This window comes from Stylophora pistillata, chromosome 13 (assembly GCF_964205215.1).
Source record: "Stylophora pistillata chromosome 13, jaStyPist1.2, whole genome shotgun sequence".
In the NCBI taxonomy this organism is placed as follows: Eukaryota; Metazoa; Cnidaria; class Anthozoa; order Scleractinia; family Pocilloporidae; genus Stylophora; species Stylophora pistillata.
The window spans coordinates 11,351,027-11,362,529 of record NC_142531.1 but is presented as its reverse complement, the minus strand read 5'-3'; the positions used below and the strand labels follow the sequence as shown (position 1 = coordinate 11,362,529).

General features: G+C 35.5%; 1 protein-coding gene and 1 long non-coding RNA gene across 2 annotated transcripts; one reads left to right on the top strand and one right to left on the bottom strand.

Annotated features, from left to right (window-relative positions):
* Positions 1–250: 250 nt before the first annotated feature.
* LOC111322141 (transmembrane protein 120B) lies at positions 251–10,220 on the bottom strand. The gene is made up of 12 exons (XM_022925197.2): positions 9,969–10,220; positions 9,019–9,140; positions 8,542–8,661; positions 7,836–7,889; positions 7,612–7,707; positions 7,108–7,197; positions 6,644–6,709; positions 5,823–5,884; positions 3,660–3,752; positions 3,345–3,409; positions 2,399–2,467; positions 251–1,924 (listed from the first exon to the last, which is right to left on the bottom strand). The coding sequence occupies exons 1-12, from the start codon at positions 10,050–10,052 to the stop codon at positions 1,805–1,807; spliced, it is 1,041 nt and encodes a 346-aa protein (XP_022780932.2). The 5' UTR covers positions 10,053–10,220; the 3' UTR covers positions 251–1,804.
* On the top strand, positions 9,136–10,601 carry LOC148717638 (uncharacterized). Its single transcript, XR_015994992.1, has 2 exons — positions 9,136–9,195; positions 10,193–10,601. It is a non-coding gene; the product is annotated as an uncharacterized LOC148717638 (long non-coding RNA).
* Positions 10,602–11,503: the final 902 nt, after the last annotated feature.

Here is an 11,503-nt window from a genome sequence, read left to right as displayed (position 1 = left end):
GACTAGGGCCCAGTCAAAGTATTTGTGACGCAGTAAATAGGTCAGCAGAGTGCCTTTTTGTTGAACTCGAAGAGTTGAGAGAAGATATAACATTCTCTGAAAAGAGCTGTCATTCCACAATTTGTATTTTTTTATTTTTAAATCTACAATTCACCAGATAATGTATGACGGGTGGTTATGTAGTATGAGGAACAATTTCGACCCTAACCCATAGCCTTTGGCCATGTTACAGACATAAAAATGGCAGTGATGATGAAGAGAGCTGTCTATTTCCCTTTTATTATTTTTCATTGCTTCCAACCATGTGCCTTTGGTACACAGCCAACACTGTACAGAGGTACTTATTTCTGGTAGAATAGATTGTTTATCTGGTAGAATAGATTGTTTTGGTAATTTTTGTTGTGACAAAAAAATTTTTTTTTAAGGATTCCATAAGAGTTCTGACGCTATATAAATTCTAAAATTAACACAAAAAAGTCATCGCTTTTTGTATCCTTTCTGTACCTTTAACATGTACATTATAAAATATCACTATTTTACAATCAAGTATGGTAATAAAGACTGTGATAGTTGAATGCTGATCTATTTCACAAAATATTAAGTATTATATTATCAAAAAACCAAGTTTAAGTATGTGTATGATAAAAAGCAATCTTATCAGTAATAAAATAGTAATACGTAAACTTAATTAAAAAGTACTTCAAATAATGCAATGCCATTTGCAGGTGTTTAGAACATTCTTAGTCTTTGTGTTATTTGTATAACCTTAAACAAAACAAAAGACAAACAGTGATAGCACTGGGCCTCCTGAAAATTAAATCATCTGTGTGGAAAAAATTTGATCTGCTAATCTAGGCTATTCTATCCTGTAGTATTTCATTTAACAAAACATACCATAACCCTTGTACAATTCTTTAACCCCAACATTAGATGCTTACAGCAGTCAAAAATGGCTGGCCAAGTCAGTCTATTAATAAATACAATCAGTATATACCACACAAGTGAATAGTGCTTTTTATGTGCACTGATTGGCTCCTTCAGAAGTGAATAGCAAGTATTATTCACCCCTGAGTGGCTAATGAGAGAAAATTGCACATCAAGAGTTTAATTTCAAACCATTTTTCAAAATATGTATTTAAAATAAATAAACTAACTTTTTGGTACGTGTGTGATATATATACTACCACAATTATTCACCTCAGTGTCAGTGAAAGTGGTGTATATTCACCTCCACTTCAGTGAAAAATTGTTGATCATTTTCTCACTCAAAATTGAAATAATTTATTAAGAGAGATTTTCTAGAAAGAGCCAAAATGAGGCTGTTTAATGAACAGGTTTAGATCCAAAGATGGAGTTAATAGGGTGCATAATGAGACAAAATCTAGTAACTCACTGCAAACTTGTAATATGTTACAATATTGCACAGGCAGTAAAAGGAAAGAGAGAAAAGAGAAGACCAAAATCTAACTGGTAGAAAGAAATGAATATTCTGTAGTGAGTTGTGGATAGTGGGAGCATGAGATAGATAACTGATAAAAAGAAATAAAATCTCTGTTCAGGTCAATAAATCAGTAAATTGTCTTGACAGTTCTTGACTGATGAAAGTTTCAACAGGAGCTCCTCTTAAAAAAGGTCTACTTTAACCAAATCAACCTGTCTTATTATATTAGTCACTTTTGAGTAACGCTGAGCCTCTTAAGTTATATTCAGGTCTCAATTCTTGTTGTATTTGTTGTAGTGATAACAACAAGACTTGAAAATAAGGCTCTCTGGCACCTCTATCAGATGGCAAAGGAGGTTATATTTAACTGCAAGGTAATTGTGGAACTACCCCTGTCTTTGTAAATTTCTGCCTCACAACAGACAAGAGTGTGGTCATGTTTCCAGCAAACAGGATGAAAAATACTACACTGAGGCCAAGAACCTGAAAATGAATTAATAATGATTAACATTTGCAAAAGCAAAATGGTCATGGAATACTATCAACTAAGTTATGCTTAAGTTTTGAGTTTTTTATTTTTTGTACTTCATGAGCCTCAGGAGTTTTTTTCTGACATGACATGAGATGATAAAAAACAGACACCGTCATGTATTTTGCACTTAATAGTCCTGATTACTTTAAATTGTAGGAGGAAGGGTGCTTTACACTGGAAGCAGTCCTATGTTGCGATATTTCTGCAACATAAAATTGAATTCATATTTGTAGCTTTCTTACAAAGACAAACACTTGAAAAAGGTGCAAAGGTGGTTTAGTATGAGTAGATAAGCATGCATGAATCATGAAAATGCTCCTTTGAACTTGAAAAATTAGATAGTGCATGAACAGAAATGTATTTTATACATTTTTTCCCCAACATTAGTGATTTATCCTTCCATCAAACTGGCACAGGAACTTTACCTGCCACTCGGTGCAGTCAGGGTGGAAATGCAATCGGTAGAGAGTGTAAGCATTAAACAACTGAAATAACTGTGGAAAGACAACCATATGGTGTGATTCAAAAGTTATAGCATACACCCCAAATAAGCATGCTTCTGCCAGTACAAATTATATAATAAGCTAAATTCCAAACAGTTTGACTGTTCTTACTTATGATTTATCAGAGGTATAGATGATGTCACCATCAACAGTTTTTTGCTACTTTATTGTATAAAACAAATAGGTCCATTGTTGCTGAGAAGGTCCATACAATGATGGATCACAGTAGAAATTAAAATATGGTAATTAGACATTTGTGACACACTCTGACTAGTTCTTAGCAGATTTTGATGTCATCTATGATTTATTTCTGAAAACAGATGCAAGACAACATGGTAACTATTTGTAACTGTATACAAGCAAGATGAATCTTCTGGGAATAGAATAACACACATTTGCTAGTTTGCATTAAATTACAAATCATTTGCCCTGTAAATTATGTTGAAATATCATAATGTTTTGGATCAGCCCATCAAATGCTCGTTATCACACTCATTTACTCTAATCACTTCCATTCCATATAAAGTTAAAGGTAAACTGAAATAAATCACAAAATGCTAGCTGATTCAATGCACTAAAACATAACAGAATATTAAAGACAGAAACAACATAAAATGAATCTACATACAACATTTGTGGCACTGGTTCTCATGGAATATCCAAACATTTGCATCCACTTACTCAACAAATTGTTGACTAATCAAGTTACATATGAGACAACAAAGACTATAATGTCATGGTAACATACATAGCCAACAAAGACTATGATGTCATGGTAACATACTCACATAGCCAACAAAGACTATGATGTCATGGTAACATACTCACATAGCCAACAAAGACTACGATGTCATGGTAACATACTCACATAGCCAACAATAAGAAAGGGAATGATGAATCCTAGTCCTCTCCACATCCAAGAATGGAAACCCTCTGCAAAAATAATTCACTTCTTAGTACATAATTTGTTTCACGAAAGTCGCCAATGACCTGTATACACCACACATACCTACTTTGTAACAACTTCTGCCAAATAAGTTTGATTATCGTCATTACCTTTTTCCTGGATAATGATGGATATGATAGGGAGAGGTTCTATGTTCATCACTTCTGGTAGTTAAAAGTTCAATGCGATAGACAGCTGAAACTATAAGAAAGATGGAGCTTTAAAATTTACACAAACCTCTGGTGACATCCATGTCTTTGCTGACACCCAGTGATCGCAATCGATACAGAGCTCTTGACTGATATCTAAATTGTAGAAGTTGAACAAAACCTAGAAACACAATGATGGAATGATGATCATGCTGAGTACTTCATTGAATGACAAAGGAGAAGTAAGATCAGGGTAAAATTCTTGCAAAGAACCATCTGAAAGGAGAAATTAAGTATACAGCAATTCTGAAGTTCCCTAATTGTTCACAGATGTTACAAGGTGCTCTGCATTGTTCCTATTTAAAAGGAAAGTTTATGGGATAGCACAACTATTTTCAAAATGTTTTTAGGGAGGGAGACTGGGGGTATAACTTTGGGGTGACCCTAAAACCCGGAACGGCGGAAAGGCAGAATGGCAGAATGACGGAAAATGACCCCAAATCCTAAAATCTGGAACAGTGGAAAATGACCCCAAATTCTAAAACCCAGAACGGCGGAAAATGACCCCAAATCCTAAAATCTGGAACGGCGGAAAATGGCCCCAAATCCTAAAATCTGGAACGGCAGAAAATGACACCAAATCCTAAAACACAGAATGGCAGAAAATGACCCCAAATCCTAAAACATGGAACGGATGACAGGGCATGTTGTGCAAATTTTGTACAAAGACAGTCAAGCACTTGGCTGATTCATTCCCCCGACGATAACACATGTGACCAAACTTAGACTAGCATGAGAGCAAGAGGGGTTTGCATGGGGTCCTGCGCATTGGAATTTCTCATGGCACAAGAAGACAAAAGAAGGTTGACAGAAGGAAGCCGTCAAGAAGAATTTGAAGAATTTCTTCGTGACCAGGCATCCAAAAGACCACCATCCTACGACGAAATTGTTCCTCAACAAATTGCAAATTGTCAACTCTATGGCGCTTAAATTTCCCTTCCTGAAAGGGAAGTGTAATTCAGATGGATCTTTGGATTGTTATGGTTTACCATTATTCGCATGGAAACAGTTGCAGGACAAGCTTAAGGTCAATTTTACTCAAAAAAAAAAGGTCAATAAATTAGTTAATGGACGATTAAGTAATAATTCAAACCAAAGAAGTTCAGATATTGTATCGCTTGTCTTCTACTTAGTTTTCTCGAAGGTTAACTGAATTTACAAAGGCACAATGACTTAGAATGTGCAGTTAACTTAAGGTGAAAATTGTACAATGCCTCGATTGATTTATTGGGAATTGATTGTTAGGCAATGAATGAGAAACAAACTGAACATCCACAGTATGATATTACACATTATTACAAGCAAAGATAATTTTTTCTGGTATTGACTTAATATCTGTGGAAGTTACCCTCCTAAGGGGAAATTAGTGTGGGTACGCTTGATTTTTATTTGGCTCTCTTCATCCCTTGACTTGCCTATAATTCCATCTTTAAGGCTTTAGGGTAATTTTCCACCGTTCCATCTTTTAGGAGTTGCCGCTAGCAAAGGACTGGAAAAAATGGGGTCAAATCCAAGGGAAATTGGGTTTTGTTCAAGAAGTCCGAGTAAGGGGGGGTTTCGAGTTCAGCAGGTTCAAGTTAGTGGGGTTCTACCGACAGAATCTATTCTCACCATGTAAATTAGACGAATTAGTGAAATAACCTCTTTTCTGTACAGAAAGTTTATTTCTTCTGCTGATATGTAAGCCACAAATTTCATAGTAGTATGGTGGTGTTTTGGACACCTGGTCGTGGAGAAATTCTTCAAATTCTTCTTGATGGCTTCCTTCTGTTAACTTTCTTTTGTCTTCTCATGCCATGAGAAATTCCCACATGCATGACCCCATGCAAACCTCTCTTGCTCTCATGCTAGTCTAATTTTGGTCACGTGCATTATCGTCGTAGGAATGAATGGGCCAAGCACTTGACTGTCTTTGTACAAAATTTGTGCAACATGCTCTGTCATCCGGCTGTGTTTTAGGATTTGGGATCATTTTCCGCCGTTCCGTGTTTTAGGATTTGGGGTCATTTTCTGCCATTCCATGTTTTTGGATTTGGGGTCATTTTCTGCCATTCCGGGTTTTAGGATTTGGGGTCATTTTCCATCATTCCGCCTTTCCACCATTCCAGATTTTAGGGTCACCCCTTTGCTGCTGTAGCTATAAGTCTGTGTTGTTATTTATGAATGAACAAAATGATAATACAATACTTACTAAGATATAGAGAAAAGTGGAAGAACTGTCCCCTAAAAATTTGGTACACCCTTCCATCTGGCCTAAATAAAAATAAAATAAATCTCTTAAATGGTAAAGATCATTGAACTCAAAATCTAAATGTCCAACTTTGTTGTTTTAGTGTAATAAACTACGTACCGTATTTACCCGTGTATAAGTCGACCTTTTTTGACCAAATTTACACCCTAAAAATTCGACCTCGACTTATACACCGGGTATAAAAATCAACTTCAATTGATTGTTTACGCGTTGCTTATTGACGCTAAAATATCACAAGTCCATTCAATTGCTTTCAATAGGTGTGATATCACACCTTTCTGGTCTAATGTTGTCAGATTCAATAGAGCGGCTTTATAAACAATTTTCAGAACTACGAGCAACTCGCAACAATTATAAGTTATATCTCTTCAAACGATTCTCAACATGCCTAAACGAATGAAATACTCCGCTAAGTACAAGCTTTTAGTCATCAAATTTGCTGAAGAAACGAACAACTGTGCGGCCGCCAGGAAGTATAATGTGAACGAGAAGCAGGGGAGGTTGCTCAGCAAACAAAATGGCGGCACGCTCGATAACAAGTGAAGAATCTTTGCTGTTTTTTCCTCTCTCAGCCTTGACTTTCGCTCACATTTCATCCTAAAAGATACTTGATAATTCAAAAAAATTAGGGTCGACTTATACAAAGGATATACGATAAAATTGGCAATTTCTCAGGATTTTCGGGGGTCGACTTATACATCGAGTCGACTTATACACGGGTAAATACGGTACTTAAAATGGGAAAAAGTGAAATAACTCACCATATAAGAAGAAATCCTGATAAAATGATGGACAGATAATGATGCACAACCCACCAGCCCTTTATCCTGTGTTAAGAAAAACCAAACATACTTTAAAGTTCATTCACATCTTCACCCTATTATAATCAGTATGAATATTCCTTATAATGTTGTCTGTACATTTTCTAAGGAGCCAACAAGGAGAATTTGTTCAACAATCAATAGCTTGTTTTGTTGATGATCCTTTCCTTAATTCTCGTGACCTTAATGTTTGATTCAGGGGTGATATTGTAAGGAGAAATTAGATGCTGGTCACTCTTAGGGGTAAAAGGGTAAATTTATTCCTTTGTTATTATTTTTCCAAATTATTTGAAACTCACAGTGTCAGTAATAAAACAAACAAGAAGGAAAAGTTTGTAGGAATTGAATATCTTCATAACAAAAAATTTACAAAGTATTCATGTAAAACTTTGTTTGATTCATACCGTGAGCCATTAGCGATGAGAATATGTTCTTGAAGGGTTAATGTACTGTAATACCACAATAACATTGCATGGAACAAGGCATCTGCTATCCTGCAATAATCACATTATGGTACAGTTCAAGCAAGCAAGGTTAATAAATAGTTTATTCTAAGGAACTTGGACCAAACTAATTTATTTTCAATTTGCAGGCTTTAGTGCAGCTTTTGATCATTTCCATGGTGATAGTGCATATGGCAAAATATGAACCAAATAAGAACCAACCAGAGTGCTTGGATTCCTTCAGAAATACCTTGCCATATCATAAAATTTGATATTTCTTAGATACCTTCATTTGGTGAGACTGGTACAAAATTTTCTCCAAGTTTTCAACAGATGCTATAAACATTCTGAAGTAGGAAATACTACCAGTGAACTTTTAGGTATAGAAAAGCTGCTAGTACTGGGATACACAAAAAAAATAGAGAAAGCCTTTCTTTTCTCTGAAGAGTATGGTAAGTTGTATACCTGTAATTAAAGATGTACAAGTTTAATATGGTAAACACCATGCTTATTACTGTCATCTTTAATTTAAACTTCTCATAATCATCTTTGTATGCCATCCTGAAGAAAAAAAAAACTAAAATTATTTGCTATCATATACTCCAAAAATTAATGGTGATCACAAAAAGTCAAATTGTATTGAAAACTATCCTAAGAACCCAAGGTTATGCAAATCATTAACAACTCACCGTGAATTATACAGTGAGACATTGATATTTCCCAAGCACAGCTTAAGGAATAATCTAAGGAGAAAAGAATGTCCAAGAATTTCCAAGAATGAAGCAATGAAATTCATTACTAAAGAAGGAGAATATATAGTACAGTCAATTTACAGTTAGGAGACCTGCTTACTGTTGGTTTAGTAAGATGGACATTTGATCAAAAGGTCCAGATTGAAGCCGTGATCAGGTTATTGTGAACTACAGTTGAACCTGTATGAAGCAGTCACCCACTGCAGGAATGGACAGGTGACCACAGATTAGGGGATATTATAAAAAATGATAAACAACACCACTTTCTTCCATAATTGACAACTCAAATACAGAATCTCGCTAAAAAAAAATTCTGTATTGTCTTGAAGCCAAACCCCTTCCCTCTCCCTTTCTTACAGTTAGGGGGGGATCTCCCTTTCTTACTGTTTGGGGGCTCTCCCTTTCTTACAGTTTGGGGGGGGCACTTATTTGAGGATGGGCACCTAGGAACTCAATCTACCTATAGGTTGGGGCTTATTCAAAGAAGGTGATTATAAGGGGTTGGGAGTGAAATGAAATAAGTATGCTAGAACTGTAACATTTTAAAAGTTTTTCAGCCAACAATGAAATATAATAAATTGCACCTCCTCTGTATTGATAAAACACCTGCTATAAATGATAAATCGAATAAAAAAAATATTACCCTGCTTGAGAAGGAAGACTTAATTCAAAATCTTTAATTTTTCTTTCAAAGTCTGAGATTTTTGTCTGAAGTTTTGCAAACTGAGCTTGTTGTTCACCAGTGAGGGATCCACTCTTAAACCTACATGCAAGCAAAAAAGGCAACAAAGTTCAAATACCTGGCTCATATGTTATCTAGTGGACAAAAATATTTACAAATTATATTGTGAAATAATTATTGAAACACACATTAAGGAAAAAGACTAATTTTGGTCTTAGTTAAGCTTAAATGAAACCTTGTGTCTGACAAAATTTAGAGTTGTTTTCAACATCAGAGTGAAGCACATTTCAGTGGAAGGAAAAGTGTAAGCCTCCTAAAAGAGGTACCAGTGAGCCAAAAAGGTACATCAAAGTTTAAGGATTGTACAGATTAACTAATATTACTAGGAAAAAAATGCTTAAATGTGACAAGGCTCCTTTAAAAAAAGGAAAGGCATACCGTTTCAGTGATTCCTGAAAATCCCTAAGTTTTCGTTTCTGTTGATTAACAGCCGAGACACAGGATTTCTGACTCGAATGAAACTCGTCCAGTTTTTGCTGATAGTCCTGGAACTTCGTTTGCTGAAGATCACCAAGAAAAAATCAGTTTTTCTTTAATCAGATATTTGAAAACAAGGTAATGTTCTTCCTGGCAAATTATTGAACATACCCAGTCATATTTTCACTTTCCACATAACAACAAATATGGAAAGATTTTCATATAACTCTATACCAATAAAAAACAAAGCCGTAGTCCCAAAGGAAATCTGTTGTTTTGCCTCTGCTTTCCTTTCTCCAAAAATTGAATGCATAATGAAGTAATGAAAATTGCATAATGAATTGCATAATGAAATTGCATAATGCGTAATGAAGTAATGAAAATTGAATGCATAATGAAGTATGGGGTTATAAGGAAATCTTGCCACGAATATTTTTAGATCGAACAGGCTGTTAACTCCGTAGCTTTGCTTTATATTTATCTAAACCGAAATTAATTTCTGTTTTCTATGGAGGGTCATCTTTATTGTGAAGGAAGTTATTCTATAAAATAATATGGAAAGGGGCTGAAAAAAGATTTGGTTTCAAATGAAATGCCGGGGATTGATAACCAAAATGTGATCAATTATTTGCAATCCTCGGCCCCTTAAGCTTAAGATGATTAAAAGCCTTCTTCTCAAGAAATCATTCGACATTAAAACTATGGTAAATATGTGACAAGCAATGAGAGGCAAATTAAAATAATTAGTAAATATGTTCTGTCTGCATGCTGTGGAAACAAAAAAATCAATTATGCACGCGTACGAAGTTATTTCCTTGATCATTTAGTGCTCGAGTGGGCGTCGCTATCATGGCATCACGCTCATTACGATGTTAAATAAGATATATACAAAAAAAGAACATGGATATAACCTTGAACGTCCGCGTTTCCTCTTCCAAGTGCTGCCATTCTTCTTCCCACTCTTGAAGACTTGAAATTTCAGCAATAGCCGCCATTTTGACAACACGCGATGCGAGTAATATACCTCGTCCCAGTCTTTTCTTTTTTACAAATTAGAAAAGTCAATAATCCAGATGAACTGGTGTCAAGACTTCAAGAAGTGCTAAAGACTTAACAGTTTCTGTTATCTTTGTAGGTTTCAAGCCAAACACGTAGAGTTCTTTAAAAAGTTTGGAATAAATCTTTAATATACCTTGTATTTACTCTTTTGGAACGTCGACTGGACTCTGGACTTGGCTCTGGACTTAGGGGCTTTATCACGAGCTCCTGGACTAGGACTTTGACCTTTGGTCTTCAACACTTCTGTAGAGTTTTACTCCCGGAAAGAACCCTCGTCATTGCTGTCGTGCGCTCTTGTAATTGTTGTTGTTATTTTCTCTCATTTTTTTTTTTTTTCAGTTTTGTTTTGATATTTTAAGAGTTCTCTTTTTGTACCCTAATGAATTTTCAGATCAGAAATTTTTCAATTAAAGCTTCAACTGTTGGTTTTCATCATTTTCCAAGAAGGACTTAAATACATAAAAGAAACTTTGTTTGCAAATGTATTGTAGGCGCCTTGATTAACTAATTATCTTTGTTCGTGCTTTTCGGTTTCTGTTTAGTTTAGCCGTTTTCGCGTCCCTGTAGCTTTGTAAATTAGTTTTGTCCCCAGAAAGCCTCAATACCATAGTTACCATTCCAGAAAATCTTACACTTTTCGGCTCAGAGAAATCCGTCCTTAATAAGGGCTTAAATTTTGTTTCCGCTTCTAAAACAACCGACGAATTCAAAGAAATCTGTGCTCAGCAAGAGCTTAAATTTTGTTCTTATTTCTAAAACAACCGACGAATTCTCAGTTAAGCAGGACGTTGAAAAATTCTTTCGCCGAGTTCAATTAAAGCCTCTTCCCATGACAACGAGGATGATTCTAACACCTGGGACAAAGATACTTTTATAGATAAATAAACTGTGGGCCAGTTTGCATCTTTTGATTTTTTCATTAGAAAAATGTCGTCACGATATAAACAAACTTAATTTCAATCGTAGCACCAAATTTTCCAACCTTTCTTCGGAAGAGTGGTTGGCACTAAAAGGTCTTAATAAAACGCAGACATCGTTATAAAAGCGGCTGACATGGGCGGCACATTAGTTGTTAAGGGCCGACAATTTAACTTTTGAGGGGGGGTTGGGTGATTTCTGATCATCAAGAATTTTTTTTTACTAGTAATCTGCTGTGCAGGATATTTTTTCCGATTTTTTTGGTACATTTTCCACTGTTCCATCTTTTAGGAGTTGCCGCTAGCAAAGGACTGGAAAAAATGGGGTCAAATCCAAGGTACTTGGATTTCACAGCCTTCGACACAGTAGACCACTCGATCGATATTGTTATCTAGACTGCAAAATCGTTTTGGAGTTAAGGTTACTGTACTTGGATGGTTTGAATCCTTCCTAAAGTCTCGCAAGTAGT